General features: G+C 44.9%; 1 protein-coding gene across 1 annotated transcript; it reads right to left on the minus strand.

Annotated features, from left to right (window-relative positions):
- Positions 1–909: 909 nt before the first annotated feature.
- LOC127391096 (E3 ubiquitin-protein ligase RBBP6-like) lies at positions 910–23,221 on the minus strand. The gene is made up of 4 exons (XM_051633389.1): positions 23,056–23,221; positions 16,365–16,461; positions 15,735–15,780; positions 910–1,002 (listed from the first exon to the last, which is right to left on the minus strand). Exons 1-4 carry the CDS (start codon positions 23,219–23,221, stop codon positions 910–912), a joined length of 402 nt encoding a protein of 133 aa, XP_051489349.1.
- Positions 23,222–23,567: the final 346 nt, after the last annotated feature.

Here is a 23,567-nt window from a genome sequence, read left to right on the forward strand (position 1 = left end):
TCATTTTAAGCAGCAAAAGCTTTTCATCCTCTCCTTTTGCCTCCCATAAAGGCAGTTCCAAAGGCTTGAGCAGTCTTTTGACCTCGACAGACATTCTTTGCTTTAACTTCAGGATCCTTAAGGGTGAAACACCCCTCAGCTCACCATCCACCCAAAGCACAATTCATAGTGGAGCTTAATTCAGAGCTCTGAGTCAGTCCCTGGGGAAACTCACAGTCACCACCTCTTTGTGAAGCTGGAATTCATTCCTCATGCAGATACACTCAGATGCTGACACTTAAATGGCATGAATACCCAGCCAGAGGCTTGGGGAACTAAAACTCACAAATATTCAATAGATGGGGTGAGCAGAAACATCTTGGTGCTACAGGAAACTCCAACAACTGGGAACTGTCATTAAAAAGAGTTAAAACCAGAAACATTTCCCGCCACACTGAAATATACAAAAATCTGCATGAAAGCTCACAGAGAAAGATCTGTGGACACACTTAATGCCTGTCAGCTAGAAAACAGAAAATGTTACGTGTAGAATTCCAGGTTTCCCTTGCCCTGTGAAGGGCTTTGCAACACTGCCACATACCGTCTGTATTTCACCCTAGGAGAAACAATTCTTAATAGGGGTGTTCATCTTTGTTATGTAACTACCAAGGTAAAAACATGAACAACCAAGTGTCACCAAAAGTCCCCCACAATCTTACCCCATTTGTAGGGCAGTTCTTTCTATAGTGGCCAGGCTCTCCACAATGAAAGCAAATGTATGATGGTGGAGGTTGACTCAAGGTCTTCTTCATGTAACTATAAGTTTTTGGGGAAAAAAAGTAAAATGTATGCATGTATCCTTCTTGTTAAAACAAACAGCTCTGCAATTTTTCCATCATCTTCAAAGAACAGCTCTGGCACCCTCAACACTCACTTGGCTGGATCGTAGTAGCGGCACGACTGTATCATCATCGCTTTGATTTTATCTTCTTCAGGAGCGTTGGCTCCAGCCAGGTCGGCAGTCTGTTTGTTGGGGAGTGATTTGACACATGTTAGAAATAGTTTCAACTCACACAGCCAAAGCCACCATCACTAACCCAGTCCTGCACAGAGCAGCACAATGTGGGCACGGGTTGCATTAAAACAGCTGCTTGTATCAAACAACACTGTCCTGAAGATGTTATGAGGAGTCCTTAAGCCATGACATGGTGTTCATGGGCCTGCCCATCTACTTGGAAAGAGCTTTCTTAGGCACTCCAGATACAAGCAGGGTCTGAGGGAGGGACTGTAAGCTCTTTGGCCCTTCAAGCACCTGTCATTCAGGCCAGCCGCTGATATTCTGGTTGCATATGCACTCCTCCACAAGAGCAATCAACTAACTTCAATGTTTTATTCAATGGTTGTTTCATACATGCAGTTTTTTCTCAACATAATCCAGATCGACAGCTATGAAACCATTTCCATTAACATTTACAGAAAACTTTACAGATACTTTACTCATTTGTTTGAACCCAAATGGTTTACAAAACACACCAAAATCCCACAACACTTCACTAGGAAGACACCAAAATCCAGATATTGCATTTCCTACATTGTAATAACAAACCAGATAGTTTTGTACAGTGCATTGCTTCCATGCTAAGCCAGTCTGCAGTGAAGAGGCTGCAGTAAGTAACAGCTCTGAGCTGCCTTATGTTGTGTTCCTGCCTTTTTCTGAAATATTGCCATTTTCTCAAAAGCTTAAGTGTGTACCTCACTTGGACAGTTTGCACATTTTAGAATAAAACTTCACAGGAGTTTACAACACCAAGGACACATTCAGGGACAGCACTAATGCAGACCTGCTTCTTTTGGTGGCTACCTTCCAAAATTATTTATTTTTTTTATTATTTTTTTTTTCAAAAAAAATGTAAAATGTTTCATTTCTGCAGTGAGAGAGGGATGAAGTTTCCATCGGGATGAGATTTCTCTTTCTTGGAAATTAACTCCAGGCTTTATCTTCAGAAGAAAGAACCAGCTCCTCTGCATTAGGCCCCGCCTTCTCTAATCTTTGGAACTTCAAGGACCAGTCATTTCCTTGGCAGGCACTGCACCTTTTCACCAAGGACTATCACTGGTGCTTTTCCAGACAAAGTTACACCTTGCTGAACCAGCATGCCAACAGTTCCACAGCAAACCATGACATGGCAACAGTTTCGGACGGCCACATCTGCTAACTCCCCACAAACACATGGGTATATTCCTCTTAGCAACCAGGTACAGTTACACAGTTCACACAGTCTGTGTGCAAACCAATGACAGCACTGTCACTATGTGTACACTGCAATTTATGACACTGCACAGCATCCAGAGACTGGGCCTATAACTGTCATGACCAGAAATTCAAAAACAGCCATGCAATTGTCCATGTGACAGAAAGGCCTCTAATTTGGCTGTTGCAGATCCCTCTGAATGTCCATAACTAGAGTACTCTGCAAAAATTGTGTCTGCTTCCAATGCAAAAGTAACAAAACGTGTGAAAAACGGTGAACAGCTCCTGAAGGGCTTCTTTGTGTCTTGGAGATGAGTAACACTGCAACATTCCACTGAGGCTAGTGAGGCACACCCCTGCTATCTTCCCAAACTGGGAACTACCCTTTACAGGATAGTATCCAAACATACACACATTTTAAAGGTAAAATAAATACTTTAAATTATTAACAATTAAAGTCTTGTTCACATCCCAACAGTTATCCAGCTATAGATCACAGTGTAAAATTTAACAATATGAAACATTCTCTTTTTTTTTTTTTTTTTTTTTTTACAGTACTTGACAAGAATCTATATATACCTCAATTAGCTGGGCCAGAGAAAGAGGTGCAGAAGAGTCATCAATCTGTTCACAAAAAATTAATTTTGGATGTTAACATGCAATTTGTGTTTATACACATGCCAGTAGACAAAAGTACATGTTTTCAAAAAATAAAAACCCATCCGGATTAGATCAAGTACTAAGAACATGGTTTGCATAAATGCCTTGCATGAACCACTAGGGTTACTGGGCCAGCTGCACTAACTCAAACTCACAAGGAGAGGCATTCGTGTCCAAAAAGGAATTAAAACCAATCAGTGATAGAATGACAGCTGTCAGAGTCACATTCAGTGTTTTCAGACCTACATACAAGAAGTTTTCCATTTCAAGCTGATTGCTCACCACTCCATGAGAAGCAGAGGCTGGATTCGCCACAGAACACGGAGCCTGAGTTCTTTAATTCCCAGATGAAGTTCTTCTAACAGCTTCTCAAGCAGTCAGACCCAAGGACCCAGGGTTGGTGCAATGCCTCACCCCATTCCAGTGTAGAAAAGATGTTATACTTTAAAAATTGGGATGAAAAATAAACCCCACCACACAGTGATTTTTAAACTACAAGGACTATTTTGAAATGCACAGTTACACACAGCATTCCACCCCAGGTGCCAAATCAAGATCCACACCATTACCAGTCAGGCATTTCCTTGGGGTTCTTATTTCTATTTAAGCAGCAGAATGAGTGTCTCCAGACTTGAAGAAAAATGCTACTCCTTTTCCAAATGTCAATTCCAAGTGGTGGTGCACTAAAGAAATGCTGAACCTTTGGGAAACTGATGCAGCATCCAACCCTGAAGTGACCCAAATCCAAACATGTACTGCAGGCAGAAGTGAAGAAAAATGACAGGGTGTCCTAGTTTAAGCCAGGATGCAGCCAATTTTCCTTTTACTGATTTTTTTTTTTTTTTCCTCAGCAAGCTTTCTTTTAACTAGTCACAGTGTGTTCTAAGGCTGATAAGAATGGACTGTTTTTGTAACTGCTGGGTCTTCAAGGTCGCATCTTTATTCTGCCGGCTCAGACACTACGGGGAGATCTATGACTCCCCCCTGTACGAGGCTGAATTAGACAGACAGCAAAATTGGCCAGAGATATTCCATTCCACATATCTACATAAGCTCAGAGGAAGGTCAGAGACCACAGAAGTCAACTTCCTTCCTGCTTCTTCTTCCCTTCTCCTCCGCCCATGGCCGGCATCTTGGGAGGACTCCGTCCATCCATCACCGTGGACCCCCAGGCTCGAGCTCTCCTGACGCTCATCACTCTCTGCTTTCTCCAGCAGCAGTCTGAGGTTTTTCAGGACTGTTCACAGCTAAGGAGAGTGCTGTGGGAGTTGCTGGGGGTGGGGGAAGGCAAGAGGCTTTTGCACGTATCTGACCATATTTGTACATAATTGTATATCTTTTCTTTTATCATTATTGTTTATTTAAAGCTGTATAGTTTAGTTTTCAATCCAGCCAAGTCTCTCTCTTTTTCTCTCTCTCCTTCCCTACCTGGGTAGGAAGGGGAGAGGATCGAGAGCATTGTTGTCGAACCTGAGTCAAACAGAGACAACAATTTACTGGCACCCAACATGGGGCCAGATTTTAAGCCCAGATAATAAATTTTTGTTAATTGGGAGTGTTCAAAATTCCATCTCTGATGGGAGGAATCCCTCAGATTGCAATGGGCAACAATGATGGACTGGAAACTGAACAGACACTTTCTGCAATGAATCTACTGGATCTTTTTCCAAATGTGTAATTGTACATGTGGTATACAGTCAAGAGCATACTGCTCTGTGTAGCTGCTCTTGTGATTGTTTCATGGTTTATCAACAGAACTATAGCCATAATCAACTGTATAATTACCAGCCTGGTGATCCTAGGGATTATGATACTGTTCTTTAAGGGGGCACTGTATGTGTACAGTTACAGTACAAATCCTAGTGGTACAATTCGTAAAGTGAACTGAACGGTTCATGTTGGTAATAGCAGTAGCAGGTTCAATTTTACCTCTCCTTTTTCTTTCAAGCTGAATCTCCCAGCTCTTGATCTGAATAGCATAGTTGCAGTGGGGGTGCTTCTACTGAACATTTATAATGTATTGTGGATGCATAGGATGAGGTGTTGCTCCACTCACTGCCAGTTCCTCACAGGCAATGCTGCTGCCACTGCTGCTGCCACCCATGATGCTGCCAACGCCACTGCTGCTGATACCACCACTCGTACTGCTACAAAAACAGCTGCTTCTACAAGTGCTGCTACAAAAACAACTACTTCTACAAAGATAAAGTCCACTCCCTTTCAAATCAGGCTAGTTCATCCTGTGACCAGAAGCAAAGCAAAGGCAAAACACTCCTCCTGTCTGAGACAAGCAGAGTTCCTTCAAGTAACAACAGAGGCTGAAACTGAGGAAGCAGAGGATTCTAAATCAGTTGATGGAGCAGGTACCTCTCCAACAGATAACAAATCAGACCACTCTCAAGCAGATAGAAAAGCAGGCCCTCCTCAACCAGATGATGATGATGACCTTGTCCAGCCTTTCTCTATGAAAGAACTGCACCTCATGAGAAAGGACTTCACCTGCACTGATGGTGAGGGAATTCTTCCTTGGTTGCTTTGATAGTGGTGCTGAAACCTACAATGAGAGAGAAGCCAAGCAGCTGGGATCCCTGGCCAGAGATGCTGGTATTGATAGAGCACTTAGCAGTAAGATGGGAACTACCACCCTGTGGGACTGACTTCTTTCAGCTGTGAGAGAGAGATACCCCCACAAGGGTGACATCGAATGGCGCCGAAGCAGAACACCCGCTCTTGAAAAAGCCATCACATACGTGAAAGAAATAGCTGTGCGAGAAGTAACTTATGATAAAGATGGACTTACAAATCCTGATGATGTTCTGTGCCACACACAAATGCTCCGGAGGTTTTCACAGGCTGTACCAGCAGCACATGCCCATATATTCTCCTTCATGGGGTGCTTTGAAGATTACGCAAAATCAACTGTGAGTGAAGTGGCTTTCAAAGCAAAACAGTATGGAGTCATAATCTCTGATTCCCATCAGTTCCACACCTCAGCCATTGAACAAATGACTGACAGAAAGAATAAGATGCCAAACAGATAGGGAATTAAACTCCAGAATCTCCCTAGAGAAAACTGGTCATGTGTTGCAGTCATTAAGATGTCCTGCTATGAGACAACAGCAAGAGAGACAGGACCCACTGTGACTCCACCTGTGGTCTCTCTTGCAAAATTATTTTAAAGAGGACATGAGAGTCTGGGACAAGAAACCTACTAATATTCTCCAGATAAGTGTGCAAGAGCTACTAAACAGAACAAAGTCAAGTGATGGTTCTTTCAAGAAGAAGGCTGCACCAGTCATCACCCAGGATGGTGCATCAAACTCTAATGCTCAACCTTAGAGGTGCCCTGCCTCCAGCGAGGGGGAGGAAAGGGACCACTGAGTTTACTGGACTGTGTGGATTCAGTGGCCTGGCACATTAGAACCACAAAGGTATAAAGCTTTGATGGACACTGGTACACAGTGCACACTAATGCCACTGAATCATAAAGGGACAGACTCTGTCACTATTTCTGGAGTGACAGGAGGTTCTCAACAACTGACTGTTGTGGAGGCCGATGTGAGCCTCACTGGTAAGGAGTGGCAAATGCACCCTGTAGTGACTGGCTCAGATGCTCCGTGCATCCTTGGCATAGACTATCTCAGGAAAGGTTTCTTCCGTGACCCGAAAGGGTACTGGTGGGCCTTTGGTATAGCAGCTGTAGAGACTAAGGACACTGACCAGCTGCATACTTTGTCTGGCCTTTCAGATGACCCTTCTCTAGTGGGGTTGCTGAACGTTGAAGACCAACAGGTGCCAATTGCCACTTCAACGGTGCACAGACGACAATATCGCACCAACAGAGACTCTGTGATCCCCATTCATAATCTGATCCAGCAATTAGAAAGCCAAGAAGCGATCAGCAGGACTCACTCACCCTTCAACAGTCCTATTTGGCCAGTGCCAAAACCTGATGGTGAGTGGAGGCTGACAGTGGACTATCGTGGCCTCAATGAGGTTACCCTACTGCTTGGTGCTGCTGTGCCAGACATGCTAGAACTTGTGTGGGGTGACATGCCAGAAGAAGTTTTTGAGAAAGGTAAAAAGATCATCCAAATTCTTCTGGATGCTGGTTTTGCTGTAAAAAGCAAGGTCAAGGGACCTTCACGAGAGATCGAGCTCCTGGGAATCAAGTGGCAAGATAGTAATGGCCAGACCCCAATGGATGTGATTAACAAAATAACAGCTATGGCCCCACCATCTACTAAAAAGGACACTCAAACCTTTTTAGGGACTGTTGGTTTCTGGAGAATGCATATTCCATGTTACAGTGAAATTGTGAAACCTCTCTATGAGGTGACCCGAAAGAATCAGACAGAATCACAGAATCTTAGGGTTTGGAAGGAACCTCAAAAGATCATCCAGTCCAGCCCCCCTGCCAGGCATGGTCACCTGTAGCACATCACACAGGAACTTGTCCAGGCGGGTTTTGAATGTCTCCAGCGAAGGAGACTCCACAACCTCTCTGGGCAGCCGGTTCCAGTGCTCTGTCACTCTCACAGTAAAGAAGTTTTTTCTGATATTTACATGGAACCTCCTATGCTCCAGTTTGCACCCATTGCCCCTTGTCCTATCACTGGACATCACTGAAAAAAGCCTGGCTCCATCATCCTTACACTCCCCCTTAACATATTTGTAAACTTTGATGAGGTCACCCCTCAGTCTCCTCCAAGCTAAAGAGACCCAGCTCCCTCAGCCTTTCCTCATCAGGGAGATGTTCCACTGCCTTAATCATCTTTGTGGCTCTGCACTGGACTCTTTCAAGCAGTTCCCTGTCCTTCTTGAACTGAGGGGCCCAGAACTGGACACAATATTCCAGATGCAGCCTCACCAAGGCAGAATAGAGGGGGAGGAGAACCTCTCTTGACCTACTAACTACATCCTTTCTAATGCACCCCAGGATGCCATTGGCCTTCTTAGCCACAAGGGCACATTGCTGGCTCATCGTCATCCTCCTGTCCACCAGGACCCGCAGGTCCCTTTCTCCTATACTGCTCTCCAGCAGGTCAGCCCCCAACCTGTACTGGTACATGGGGTTGTTCTTTCCCAGATGCAAGACTCTACACTTGCCCTTGTTGAATTTCATCAAGTTTCTCCCTGCCCAATTCTCCAGCCTGTCCAGGTCTCACTGAATGGCAGCACAGCCTTCTGGTGTATCAGCCACACCTCCCAGTTTAGTGTCATCAGCAAACCTGCTGAGGGCACACTCTGTTCCCTCATCCAGGTTGTTAATGAAAATATTGAACAGTACCGCTCCCAGTACTGACCCCTGAGGGACTCCACTAGTCACAGACCTCCAACGAGACTCTGTCCCATTGACCACTACTCTCTGACGTTCACAATCCATCTCACTACTTTATCATCAAGACCACACTTCCTTAGCTTATCTATGAGGATGCTGTGGGAGACAGTGTCAAATGCTTTACTGAAATCAAGATAAACCACATCTACTGCCCTACCATCATCTATCCACCTAGTTACTTCCTCATTGAAGGCTATAAGGTTGGTCAAACATGACTTCCCCTTGGTAAAACCATGTTGACTGCTCTTAATGACCCCCTCATCCTTGATATGCCTAGAGATAGTGCCAAGAACAAGTTGTTCTATCACCTTTCCAGGGATGGACGTGAGGCTGACTGGTCTATAGTTACCTGGGTCCTCTTTCTTGCCCTTCTTGTAGACTGGCATGACATTTTCTGTCCTCTAGTCCTCAGGCACCTCTCCTGTTGCCCACAACTTACCAAAGATGATGGAGAGTGGCCTAACAATGACCTCTGCCAGCTCACTCAGCACCTGCGGGTGTTTTCCATCCAGACCCATTGATTTATGGATGTCCAGATTGTTTAACTGATCCCTAACCCAATCCTCATCAACCAAAGCAAACTCCTCCTTTATCCTGACTCCTTCTGGGGCTATAGGGATCTGAGGCTCCTTGGAAGAGTCTGCAGGAGTAAAGACAGAGGCAAAGAAGGCATTTAGTACCTCTGCCTTCTTCATATCCTCTGTCACCAGGGCACCCACCTCATTCAGTAGTGGCCCTATATTGCCTCTAGTGCTAGTTTTATCTGCAATGTATTTGAAGAAGCCCTTTCTATTGTCTTTGACCTCACTTGCAAGATTAAGTTCCAAGGAGGCCTTAGCTTTCCTAATTGCCTCCCTACATCCTCTGACAACGGTCCTATATTCCTCCCAAGTGGCCAGCCCCTCCTTCCATGATCCATAGATTCTCTTTTTCTGCTTGAGTTTGCCCAGCAGTTCCTTGTTTAACCATGCTGGTGTCCTGGCTCCCTTATTTGATTTCCTGCCCATTGGGATGCTCTGATACTGGGCTTGGGAGAAGTGGTCTTTGAATGTTGACCAACTATCTTGAGCCCCTTTACCACCTTTCCCATGAGATTTCCCTTAAAAATTGTTTGAAAAGGCCAAAGTTGGCCCTGCGGAAGTCCAGGGTTGTGGTCTTGCTAGGTATTCTATTCCTCCCACACAGGATCCTGAACTCCACCATCTCGTGATCACTGCAGCCAAGGCTGCCATTGACTGTCAACACTTCAACCAGACCCTCCTTGTTGGAGAGTACAAGATCCAGCAGGGCTCCTCTCCTAGTTGGTTTGTCCACCATTTGCATTAAGAAGTTATCATCAATGCACTGGAGGAACCTCATAGACTGGAATGGCTGGCTGTGTAGGCCTTCCAGCAAATATCAGGGTAGTTAAAATCCCCCATGAGGACCAAGGCCTGTAATTGCGAGGGTGCTTTCAGCTGCCTGTAGAAAGCCTCATCAACTCCTTCGTCCTGATCAGGAGGTCTGTAATAGACCCCCACAACTGTATCACCCATGCCAGCCTGCCCCTTAATTCATACCCACAGACTTTCCACTTGCTCCTCATCTGCCCCTGGACAGAACTCAATACATTCTAGTTGCTCTTTCACATAAAGAGCAACTCCACCACCTCGCTTCAGTGACCTGTCTTTCCTAAAAAGCACATAGCCATCCATGACCACATTCCAGTCATGTGAGCTGTCCCACCATGTCTCTGTAAGTGCCACCAGATCATAACCTTTACACCACACACAGACCTCTGACTCCTCCTGTTTATTCCCCATGCTGCCTGCATTGCTGTACAGGCATTTCAGGGAGCAAGCTGAGCATGCTGGTGGCACCTTGGGTGGCAGGAGGCCTTCTAGTCTTCTAGAACAATGCCCCACTAGTTCAAACCCAGCTACCACCCCCTCCCACTTTGAATATAGTTTAAAGCTCTGTGAATGAGCCCTGCTAACTCCTGCCCTAGTACCTTTTTTCCCCTGCAGGACAGGCTCTTCCCATCCAATGCCAGCAGGCCTAGTGTCCATTCAGAAGTTTTGTCCCCTACCCCCTTTAAGTCTAGTTTAAAGCTCTCTCAATGAGTCCTGCCAACTCCTGGCCAAGAATCCTTTTCCCCCTTTTTGATAGCTCTATGCCATTATTCGCTAACATACCTGGTGCCCTGTAAACATCTCCATGATTGAAAAACCCGAAGTTCATCCGACGGCACCAGCCTCTAAGCCAGTCGTTAATAAGTCATGCTTTCCTAGTCCTTTCAGCTTTTCCTGCCATTGAAGGAACTGAGGAAAAGATCACCTGTGCTCCTGATCCCACAAGCGTTCGGCCTAGTCCTCTGAAATCCCGTTTCATTGCCCTGGGCCTTTCATTGCCCTTGAAGCCTTAGCAATCTCATCAGTACCCACCTGCATGACCACTAGTGGGTAGTAATCAGAGGGCTAGACCAGGCCTGGGATTACTGGGATCTCAGTAACATCACTAACCCGGGCCCCAGGGAGGCAGCAGACCTCCGTGAGGGTTGGATCTGGCCAGCATATAGGGCCCTCAGTTCCTCTCAAAAGAGAATCTCTCACAACAATTACCTTCCTCTTGTTCTTAGCAGAGACAGTCCTAATGCATGGGGCAGACTGCCTGGGCAACTCCCTGGATGGACCTTTGTCAGTAACCTCAGTTACCTGATTTTCCTGATCCAGGGCCATATACCTGTTCTGTAGGGGTACACCTCCTCCTGGCACCCAGATTACCAGTGCTGAGATTCATGTTCCAGAGTAACTTTACTCCTGTCCATCATGCCACCGATGTGACTTGGTGTAAATGGACTGCTTTAACCATCCAGTGAGCTCGAATAGGAAGACCTAATTGTCCAGGTATTGTAGAAGCAATTACAAACTGGCCGGAAGGCACACACTTTGGAATGCCACCACAAGAAGTGGTGAGATGGGCTCAAGAAGCTCCACCATATGATCATCTACCAGAGACTGAGAAACAATTTCCTCTTTTCACTGATGGTTCCTGATGTCTTGTACGGAACCACCAGAAGCGGAAAGCTGCCGTGTGGAGTCCTACACGACTAGTTGCACAAGCAGCTGAAGGTGAATCGAGTCAGTTTGCAGAGGTCAAAGCCATCCAGCTGGCTTTGGACATTGCTGAGCAAGAGGGGTGGCAGAGACTCTATCTCTACACTGACTTGTTGATGGCAGCAAATGCCTTATGTGGTTGGCTAAAGCAGTGGCAGCAGAACAACTGGCAGCAAAACGGCAAATCTGTTTGGGTTGCTGATGTGTAGAAAGACATTGCAGCTTGGATAGAGAAACTGGAGGTAAAAGTGCATCATGTAGAAGCGCACATACCTCTGTCAAGACACTGAGGAACATGGACACAACCACCGAGGCTGCTCAAGTGTTCCCAATAGACTTAAACTGGGAACACAAGGGTGAGCTCTTTCTGGCTCGATGGGCCCAGAACACTTCAGGTCATCAGGGCAGAGATGCAACATACAAATGGGCTCGTGACTGAGGGGTGGACTTAACCATGGACACTATTGAGCAAGTGACCCACGACTGTGAGACATGCTGCAATTAAGCAGGTGAAACGGTTGAAACCTTTGTGGTATGAGGGGAGGTGGTCACAGTACAGGTGCGGGGAGGCCTGGCAAACTGACTACAGCACACTGCCTCAGAGCTGCCAGGGTAAGCGCTATGTGCTTACAATGGTGGAAACAAGCACAGGATGGTTGGAAACATCTGTGCCTCATGCCACAGCCCAGAACACCATCCTGGGCCTTGAGAAGCAAATCTTGTGGAGACATGGTACTCCAGAAATAATTGAGTCAGACAATGGGACTCATTTCAAAAACAGTCTTCTGACTAACTGGGCTAAAGACCATGGTATTGAGTGGATCTACCATATCCCATACTATGCACAAGTCTCGGGAAAAACTGAAAGATACAATGGTTTGTTGAAAGCTACCCTGAAGGCAATGAGTAGTGGAACTTCCAAAAACTGGGACAAAAATCTGGCAAAGGCCACTTGGTTAGTTAATACCAGGAGATCCACCAATCGGGCTGTTCCTGCTCAGTCAGACCTTCTACATACTGCAGATGGGGATAAAGTCCCTGTGGTGTGTGAAAGAAACCTGCTGGGTAAAAGTGTCTGGGTTTATCCTGCGTCAGGCAAAGGTAAACCTGTCCGGGGTGTTGCTTTTGCTCAGGAACCTGGACATACCTGGTGTGTGATGATGGAGGATGGTGAAGTACAATGTGTACCTCAAGGTAATCTAAGTCTGGGGGAAAATCCTTAATTTGACAGCCAGTAAAATATAGAGCCATACCATATATGGTATGGAATAAAGGGTGGAATGTCCTGGTTTGAGCCAGGATGAAGCCAATTTTCCTTTTACTGATTTTTTTTTTTTTTTTCCTCAGCAAGCTTTCTTTTAACTAGTCACAGTGTGTTCTAAGGCTGATAAGAACGGACTGTTTTTGTAACTGCTGGGTCTTCAAGGTCGCATCTTTATTCTGCCGGCTCAGACACTACGGGGAGATCTATGACCCCCCCGCCCCGTACGAGGCTGAATTAGACAGACAGCAAAATTGGCCAGAGATATTCCATTCCACATATCTACATAAGCTCAGAGGAAGGTCAGAGATCACAGAAGACAACTTCCTTCCTGCTTCTTCTTCCCTTCTCCTCCATCCATGGCTGGTGTCCGGGGAGGACTCTGTCCATCCATCACCATTGACTCCCAGGCTTGAGCTCTCCTGACCCTCATCACTCTCTGCTTTCTCCAGCAGCAGTCTGAGGTTTTTCAGGACTGTTCACAGCTAAGGAGAGTGCTGTGGGAGTTGCTGGGGGTGGGGGAAGGCAAGAGGCTTTTGCACATACCTGACCATATCTGTATATAATTGTATATATTTTCTTTTATCATTAGTCTTTAATTAAAGCTGTGTAGTTTAGTTTTGAATCCAGCAAAGTCTCTCTCTTTTTCTCTCTCTTCTTCCCTACCTGGGTAGGAGGGGGAGGGGATCAAGAGCATTGTTGTCGAACCTGAGTTAAACGGTGACACAGGGCTTTTACCCACCAATGCTTTGACCTTGTGTCAAAATCTGTACACTCCGTATTTTCAGGTGCAGAAAAACTATTAAACTAAACTGCTTCATCAGATAAAGTCCAAAGATCAAATGCAGAACTTTAGAAAAACACTTTGGGGAGCAAAAATAGGTAAATTCAGGGCAATCTCTTCAAGATACTTATGTACTCAGGGAGGCCCAAAAAATACCACTTCAATTATCCAGTTTAGGAAGAAATACCCATGTATCTACGGACACAAAAAGGAAGCACTGAGCTGCACAAAACTGCCCTCAAAATGTGTGGGGTATGTTGTTTTGTGCATTTGCTTGAAACCCTAGTCAAAAGTAAGAAACAGTACCAAGTTTAACAATGGTTTCTCAGTGGGCTTTGATAACATTTTCAAAAAGCATTAGGCAAAAAGAATATTTAAAACCAAAAGCTAAGGGATATAATGTGAAAATAGCAAAAAACACAATCCAAACAACTTTTGTTGCAAGAAACAAAAAGCACACAACCACCTGAACAGCCACATTACTACTAGCTGTAGAAAGAGAGAGAACATGGCACCACGCTCAGTTGTGCAAACCTTGAACCGACATGATCTAAAGTCAATCATACGTTATCTGCACCACACAAAGTCATTCAGGAAACATCCTAGCATGTTCAATAAGAAATAAAATGAATTACTGGGCACAAATACTAATGTTCACATTAGAACTGTGCAAGTGATGACATTACTCCCTCTTACTATGCTGAACCAAACACATTGTATTTATAACATACATGGTGTTTTACTGGAAAATATATTAAGTTAATCTTTGTGAAGTTAATATACGGCTACACTGTTTAGAATTAAGTGCAGGGTGTACTAGAAAGTGTGAGATTGTGTGTTTACATACTGTTTTTGATGTTCCACTCACAGGCTTTGTTTGGCTTCCAGATGTTCCATTCACTGGCACCGTTTGGCTTCTAGAAGAACAAATAAAGGTGATCAGAACTTCAAATAAAGCACTTGCACCCAACCTAAAGCACTGAAACAGAGTAGACAACTTGAACATCAAAACATTGTGTTCTGATAGTCTAGCTACTGTGGAGTTATTAGTATACATAAACTGGGTATATCTAAGCTCTTGGTACATTCAGTGCAACTAGAAGAAACCCCAAAATCACATTTCTACTTGGTTACAAATTATACTAAGAACACAACAGGGCAAGAGGAAGGCCTCAGATATTTTTGTTGTATTTGCACACTACCTGTCATGAATTAGACATGCAACCATTGACACAACAGACAATTCACCCCTCATACCAAGTGTCCCACAAGTACAGGCCATGCAAGGGCTGCTGTGGATGTTATGTACAAATAAAAAGGCTTGTGCTCCGTGCCACTGCTAGAATACCACCAGGCTTAAAACTGCAGCCACGCACCTCCTGAAGATGAGTGAGTACAGGAAAATAGTGTAGGTAACCATCCAGTGTCTTCTTCATACATTTACCTTGAAGAACACAGTACAAGGAGAGCATTTTTTGAGGCCTCTCCCCCATTACAGCATCCATTCATCATTCCCAAGCATTAACCACTCTCCCAGTTGTGTCTGCAATATTTCCAGCTGCAGGAATACAAAGCAGATCTACCTGCTTAATTTTCAACACTACAACAGCAGTGCCATTCCTTCCTGATCCCCACACCCAGGTATTTATTAGACCATTGAGGCCAGCAGCCTCTCATTTCAGGGCAGCATTACAATACCAGGACAGGGGCCAACCCCTGGAGACAGAGGATGCATTGACCGGACAGCAGGAATCATCCATATTTACATCAAGCCCCCAAACAAGGCTATGTTTATAAGCACAGCCCTGTGACATTCACAATTACTAGACAGTGCCTGAAAGCACTGTGACAGCTGCTGCAGTCACAAGCCCCCAGCTGACAGCAGAGCCACAGCAACTCAGAGTGTTTTGCTTGCAAACACTTCCTGGGTGCAAGGATGCTGCTGCACTGTTTGTTCAAGACACATGGTCATTCGACAGCCTGCTTCATTTATTGAGAACCAACATCAGAAAGACATGGCAAACCACCAGCCACATCTGCTAATTGTGGTGGAGAGGCATATCTTTAAGAAGGCTGGAAAACGTGACCATTCCAACAACGCTAATGGAGCTGATTGAGAACTAGATTGTATGAACACATAAATGACAGCGATAATCCTGCAGTCAGGATTGCACTTGAATAGCTGCCATTTTAATCAACACACCCCATTTCATGTCCTTCATTAATCTTATGAATACAGAATTAAATCCTGCAGCACAGATACCACTGAGGGGAAAAACAGAAAGGCAACTAGTAACACTTGGTAACATGCTAAATTGCTGCTGACTTTCAAGGTAGGAAAGGATGAACTATTCCCTCCTCACGCTCACATACACTGCAATGCACTTCAGCATACTCTTCTTCTCCTGACTGAAATGGACATTGTCCTTAGGAAACTCACAGGAACCCCTTATGAATCGAAATTCCTGTACGCAGGGTTCCCAGCTGGCAACCCTTGGTCTCTCCCCTATGGCCAGTAACCCCCAGATTTGGGGCATAAGAACATCTGCCCAGCCCTCTCCCCCAAAAGCAAGAAATAGTAAAACACCAAGAATCAGACTGTTCTGAGATGAGAACAAATTATACATTTACACTGCAAGGCCTATCGGCCTGTACTCGAAAAGCAATAAAAGGAAACACAGAGAAGGAATCTCTCCACACAGAGGAAACAGGATCTACAACTTTGCTCACAGAACAATCCACCCCAAGAACAAATCCAATCAATTCACCTTAGAAGTTACCATAGTCAGAGCTTGAACCCCATGTCCCAGCAGGCCTTGAAATATAAGTCCCCTGTGGGACAGACCCATTACAATCTACCCCATGACAACAAACATTAACAGCAACTTTAACAGGAAAGATACAATATGAATGTCTCTGTAAACTAGCGTCAATAATAACAGGTAACACACAGAAACCCCCAATGAAGATGACAATACTGTATTGATACTTACATGGCATATGGTTTGTTGGCAGATAGAACTCTAGGAGGGATTCTTCTAACAATTACTGATGAGTTCTTTGGGATCAGGGTATTATCATCTGTGTATTCTGAAAACAACATATATACAGACAAAAACATTATTCATTTCAAGAGAGTATGTGAATATGCAATAGTAATGCACTTCAGAGAACCTGTTAACAGTGATCAAATCAAAATTCTGTACATAACATCACGCTTGTATTGAGAAATTACTTAGCTGAAGCTGATTCCTCATATTTCCCCTTGGGAACCAAACAACAAACTTCCTCTGGGCTTAGAGGATCTCCACATTGTAGGAGAAAGGACTAGTAATGATGAAAACAGAAGTTTTTACAGAAGTCATACACTGAAACCAACCCCCACAGCTCTTCCCAAAAGAAAAATCTCACCCTCGCACAGCCACCTGCCAAGAAAGGCTTGAGCTGGGATGTCTTGATGGAGAAGTACAACTCAAACAGTACTGAGGCCCAAGGGAACTACTGGAAGATAAGGCCAGCTGCAGCTCTTCTACCTGCTGAACAGTCAGAGCATTTTTTCTGCTCCAGATTGCAAACCACTGTGCTGGGTTTTCAAAAGTACCTGACAGGCAACCGTGGGTCCACAAAAAGGCAGGAGTTTGCTACACCTGTGCTCAACTGAGGATCGTGGCAGTTCTGCAGAGGATGACAAGTGGCAGCACCTCTGCTAAAAAGAGACTGTATATATGGGGACAGCAACCAATGCATTTATTCACAAGTTATGCAAGCCTGCAGAGTTCAGTCTGAACATGCACAACAGTTGTATGAGGCAAAAAGAGGAAAAAGTCCCCTCCTATTTTTTTGTGATTATTCATTGACCGTTGGAAGAGAAGCATTGACACCTGCCCTTTGAAGAGACAGACCATCCTTTTATGTATATAGAGACAGATACATGCTTGTTTTCAAACTGCTTGTTAAGTGCACAATAAAGACTAATAACAGACTGATACAGAAATGAATTCACCTTAGATGTCAACCAGTATATTTAAATAGATCAACTGAAGAATGACAAATGCTTGGTGAAGTAAAGGCTTTTTTTTGTAGAGGACACTTATCAGGGCACATACTTCTATCTGGCACTTGAATTATCCCACCACCTTGGTCACTGTGTTGGAGAATTTGTGGAAGGGTGTTTACATACAGCAGAGCACACTGCTGAGTTAGTTCTGTGAAGGGACCTGAGACCATTTGGCTCTAATACATTTATTTTTCCTTTGCCTCCATTAATTGAATTCATGTTGGTGATGAAATTTTATATTTTTTACATAGGAGAGGACTAAAGCTGAAGTGATATTCCTGAAGTCCCTGGAAGTATTTGTTTGCTCAATCTGAATTTAGCAGATGGCAGCTCAGTCTAACAGCTCTCAGACTAAACTGGCATCTACCAGCAGGAATCTGTTCCCCGTGGGAAGCAACATCCCCTAGGAGAGACTTGGCAACTACCAGGACCTGCAAAGCAATGTCACTGCCTCACCCTGTGACCCCACATCTGCACACCATGCTCAACAAGGCTACTTCTCACACTTGTCCAGGCAGAGGTCCAACAGAAACATTCAACAAAGGCAGAGGCACCAACATTGTTAATTCCTACTCCCTTGTAGCACCAAGCTTGATTTACTTGATTTATGTAAAAAAAGTCTTTCTTAGGCTTGGATGCCTTGCTAACTGGCTGCTGTGCTCCTGCAGAGGAACAGATGGACATGACTGCTACTGTGCCAGACTGGCCTGGTAAAGAGGGTACCTAACTCCCAAGAAGAAGTTTTCAAATCATCTGTGTGGCTGGCCCTGAGAGCACTGCCTTGAAACATCCTGATTAACAGACTGGAACACTCTTTCTGGATTTTCAGCTCCTACCAGAAGAGGTGTCCATGATCTCATCCACAACTAGTATAGAATAATTTCTTGAATTAGCTAGTCCAGTAGGCCAAACAGTTCATAAACCTTTCATCTACACTAGTATGAATACATGAAATATTATTATTATTGTTATTTTTGTTGCTATTGCTGTTATTATTGTTGTTGTTGTTGTTATTAATATATGAAGTATAGTATTGCGTGATAGGTATGATGGCCCATGAAGATGCTCAGAGGGCTGGAGCAGCTCTGCTCTGTAGACAGGCTGAGAGAGTTGGGGTTGTTCAGCCTGGAAAAGAGAAGACTCCAGGGAGACCTTAAAGCACCTTCCAGTGCCTGAAGGGGCTCCAGGAAAGCTGGGGAGGGACTTTGGACTAGGGCAGGGAGGGAGAGGATGAGGAAGAATGGCTTAAAACTGGAAGAGGAGAAATTTAGGTTAGACATTAGGAGGAAATTCTTCACTATGAGGGTGGTGAGACACTGGCTCAGGTTGCCCAGAGAAGCTGTGGCTGCCCCATCCCTGAAAGTGTTCAAGGGCTGGTTGGATGGGGCCCTGAGAAACATGGTCTAGTGGGAGGTGTCCCTGCTCATGGCAGAGGATTGGATCTAGATAATCTTTAAGGTCGCTTCCAACTCAAATCGTTCTATAATTCTATGAATATACAGTGTTGTGCCCCAAAAGAGCACCTGTATTTCTTGGAAAGGATGAGTCTGTAAAATCCAACATACCTTCAATCATTAATTGCCCAATGCCTTCATGTCTCACTGGCACTGCTTGCCATCACAGTGCTGTCAGTTTTGCCACTGACCATAAGTGGTGAGTGAACCCTCCTAGTCTTTGTCTCAGCCCATGAGTTTCTAGTTGGCCTTTGTCCTCCCCATCCCACAGTGGGGTGGAGATAATTGAGCAGCCGCATGGCTGGTTCTTTGTTGTCAGCTAGGGCCAAACCACAACACTGAGCAAAAGCTTTTTGAAGGGAATTCTGCCTTTATAGAACATGCCTCTCCAGTAAGCACAGAAATGGACACACCACCTCTCCCCTCAGCTTTTATAATAGCTCCGAACCATACACAGCTCCTTCCCAGCATCTTAAAAAGAGTCCATCCTATAATTTTTTCCACTGATATTTGAAATCATGGTTACTTTCAGCTTATACCAGCATTGCTTCCATTACCAGATTTCCATTATGGAAAGTAACAGCTTAGAGTACTGTCAAAAATCAGAACCAGGCCATCATCACTCAGGGTTCACCGTGTTCTTTTCAAGAGAATTTCAACATTTATCAGAGCTCCTGCACTCTACATCCCAATGAAAGAATTCCAAACCTCTCATTTAGGGAGAATATCCTGGTCTAGTTTTTCCTTTAGCTTATGAAGGTGAGTTTAAGCATCTACCTCTGATAAATAAAAACTGACATTCACAGTTATGCATATAAACCAACAATGTGGCATACATATGTATTACACTGAAAGGTATTCTCTAGCTTTGCTCTGAAAACCACTGGGGGATTTTTGTGTTTTCATCCTTACAAAAGCTTCAATAAGCTTGTCACTAATATACTCAGTTTAAAATTTTATACTCATTTTACAAAAGTCAAAGCACAACACAACCTCCCAAGAGCTCCTTAAAGCATGAAAGAAATTCCTTCTTTAACTTCACCTTTAGGCAACACCACATGTCATACAACCTAATGAAGCAGAGGCTTTTTCTTCACTGAATTCTGATTAGGTAGAAACACAAAGAAATTCAATTTGTAAAAATGGTATTATGTGTATTAGAGTAACACTTGATGGGGTAACATACGAGCATAAACTTTTCTTCTAAAACTTTGCTTTCACCTGCTATAACAGAACCATGTGTCTGGCCTATTTCAAAACAGTTTTTTTTTTTTCTGGTGATAATAACTAGGCTCCATCACAGCCTATTACCACCCAACACTCTGGTTTTCAGGCTCTGTTTTACATCGACCAATCTATTCAGCTGCCAGCGTTTGGGAAGCTGAAAGTGCATTAGAAACTGAAGGCAAAATTCAGAGACCCTTCTGCAGCAAAGCCCTTAAAGCAACTTAAAACATTTTTCAAATCCTCTTGGCCATTTTATTTATTACTACTAACAAAATTCAAGACTTCTGAAATGTATCTCTATTTGTGACTCCTTGTCATGCAACCCAGTGGCATCCCTAAGACCCCTAACATTGTGCTCTGTCTTCACAGACATTCCCCTGAAAATAGCTTAAGGATCTGTAGATAAACAGTGAGATTTAGGCACTACTACTTTAAAGGCTAGGGATGGAGGGACAAGTTACTGAAGTGTACATATTATTCTGTTTAACTTGTAATACATGAACATGAGAGGAAAAAACCACTAGTACACATTTCAAAGCAAAGACTGTTGTAAGAGTGTCACAGAACCACAGGGAGGTGAAAAAAAAAAAAAAGAAAAAGTAATGTTTAAGGAAAGAAACCCATTTTACAAGTCTTTTTATTTCTGAAAAGTCACATCTCAAAGTCTTTAATCACATTCAAACTTATCAAGATAGCAGCCTACCAATCTGAAAGACATACTAAGTAATAAGAAACCATTATAATCTCTGAGAATCAACCATAATTTATTAGATTTAAAAGTACTTACATATTCTCTAAGAACATTTCTAACATATATTCACCACTAATGTTCTGCCATAAAACTTCAGTACTGCCCTGATGTGGTTAACATGTAGTACCAGGAAAAAAACATGCTTAGCAATGCCTGGTGAAATGATGATCAGTACTGTCTGAATGACAATGCCTTTGGTGTAGAAAAGAAGATATATTAACAAGAAATTCCGAAGTCTAACCTAGATACAACGAACGCTCGTGCAAGACGGCTTGTTCTGGTTTGGTTTGGTGGGTTTTTTGGCAGGGGAGAAGGGCCCCAGGAGTGGCTCCCCCTGCGCTCCAAACCAGACAAGGAGCCATTAGAGGGACAATAGATGCGCCTCAGCGATTAACATACGAAAGAACTGAGCAGATAAGGACTTGTGGGGGAGAAGAGCTGTGCTGGAGCAGAAGGGCTGTGCAAGAGCTAGGCAGCTGTGGAAGCGTCCGGGCCAGAGGAGTTGACTGTTCCCGAAGCACCCGTGACTCTGAGAAGCCGACGCTGGAGCTGCTCCGGACGTGATGGGAAGAACTCATGGAAGAGAGGTTCGTTGAGGACTCTCCCATGGGAGGGACTCCGTGATGAAGCCGGGCAGGACTGTGAGGAATCCTTCCTGAGGAGGAAGGAGCTTGAACCACCAGCCTGTGAAATGACTCTAAACCCCATCCCCCTGTGCCTGGGGGGAAGGAGGGAGAGAAACCGGGAACGAAGTGATTTGGGCCCGGGAAGAAGGGAGGGGTGGGGTAAGATATGAAAGCACTGCTCTGTGTGTGTCTGTGTCCTGTGTGCATCGGATTAGTGTGAAATTAAATTATTATTGTTCCCCAAGTTGAGTCTGTTTTGCCCGGGACCTTAATCGGTGAAGAACCCTCCTTGTCCTTTGTCTCAACCCATGAGCTTTGTCCTCCTCGTCCCAGGGTGTGTGTGGGGGGGAGTTGAGTGTGCAGCCATGGTGATCTAAGGAAAACCAGACGGCCACCCTTGGTAAAAAGGACTAACACATAAGGAGTAAACAGAATGGCATTGTTTAGCATAGATAAGGTTTGGAATATATGGATAAGACTTAGAATGTATCGATAAGGCTTGGAATGTAAATAAGGGTATCGTGTGAGAGGATGTTCCCTCATAAACTTGCTGAGAAGGCAAGAACGTGGAGCAGACTCCAGAAAGGAATGCCAGAGGTGAAAAGTGCACAGCGATGAAGACATACGGCCTTCATCCCAAAGACCCCCGCCAGCGACCCTCAGGAGACGCTGTGCAGACGCAGCAAGGAGGAGCCCGGGGGGGGCAACTATGATAATGATTTCCGGGAACCAACTGTAATAACCCCTCCCTATCCTCGGACACCTACTGTATATGCAACAACATGGATGAATATGTATTACTTCGTGTCATATAATGAGCTTGCCAACAGCTGTAGGGTGTGCACGCTTGTGGAGGAGCGATCCCCCGTGCACCCAGCGCTGAATAAACATACCTTCTTGATAACCTTACTGGTTGTAAAGTCGTTATTCCGCACGTCAATGGGGCTGTTCCTTTGGTGGGCGCAACCACTACATGGCTGTAAAGGGTCTGCATAACTCACAGATACACACTTTATCCAAAATGGTGCTAGTGAGCAGTTTCTGCAACAGCCACAGAATCAGTTTTCTGATGCAGGTGAGTTGAACAAGTAGAAGATAAAATTAAGTTGCCAAAGGTATTTTTTTCCCTTCACACTAGCCAGCTGTTTCTATCTGTGGGAAACTGTTCTTTTCTTCCCCACATAAGTCTAAACACTCAGCTTTCTCCAGCTGGTTACTACAAGACACCCTCCCACATTTCCTTATGTTTCACCTAGAAGAACTGCAGGTAACCAAAACCTTTGTAAGCAGTGTACATCACAACCCAGCTCAACACTCAAACCACTGCCCCTACGGTGCTCTCCTGAGGCTTCAGCACAACTCACAGCCTCTGACCATGGTTGCTGCCACCCTACTCAGTCCCAGGGCTGCTGCCCTCCCTGTCCCCTCACACCCAGCAGGATGGGCCCTGGGCTAACTCCTGCTTGGTGGGGACCAGCCACAAGGAGCAGAGCATGGGTCTTGTGGGCTGTGGCCACCTGGGGAGGTCTGCACTGCTCCAGCTGGGGGATTCCCAAGGTCCCCACACACCTTCTCTGCTCTGGGCATTGGTGACCTGCAGGGCACAGCTGGTCACCTTCAGCTTCTCTTGGCCCATGATCCGGCTCTTGAGGTCATGGAGAGAGATGTGGAGGCCACTGAAGGTGACTGCAGCATAGTTCAGCTTGGAGAAGAACTTGTAGTAGACATGGGACATGGTTGAAGAGAAATGCCCACACCCCAGCTCCTGCACAGCACCAAGCAGCCGATACACAAGGTTGCTATGGTTGGGTGCCCCTGCCTCAGGGGTTCCAGGGGCTCCAAGGGGTTCCAGAACACTGACCTCATAGGTAGCCCATCACTACCCCAGGTTCCAGGTTTCCCTGCTGTTCTCCCAGCCTGTCACTGCCCTGGGGATCCTGGTATCCCTGGTGTCCCCCTGGCCTGTCACTGTCCAGTGTCTTGTCATCTCCAGGTCTGTAGTGTCCCTCCTGTCACCCCCTGGGCCTTCACTACCCAGCATCACCTCTTGTCAGCCCCTGGGCCTGTGGTGGCTCTCCCAC

Source organism: Apus apus, chromosome 15 (genome assembly GCF_020740795.1).
Source record: "Apus apus isolate bApuApu2 chromosome 15, bApuApu2.pri.cur, whole genome shotgun sequence".
In the NCBI taxonomy this organism is placed as follows: domain Eukaryota; kingdom Metazoa; phylum Chordata; class Aves; order Apodiformes; family Apodidae; genus Apus; species Apus apus.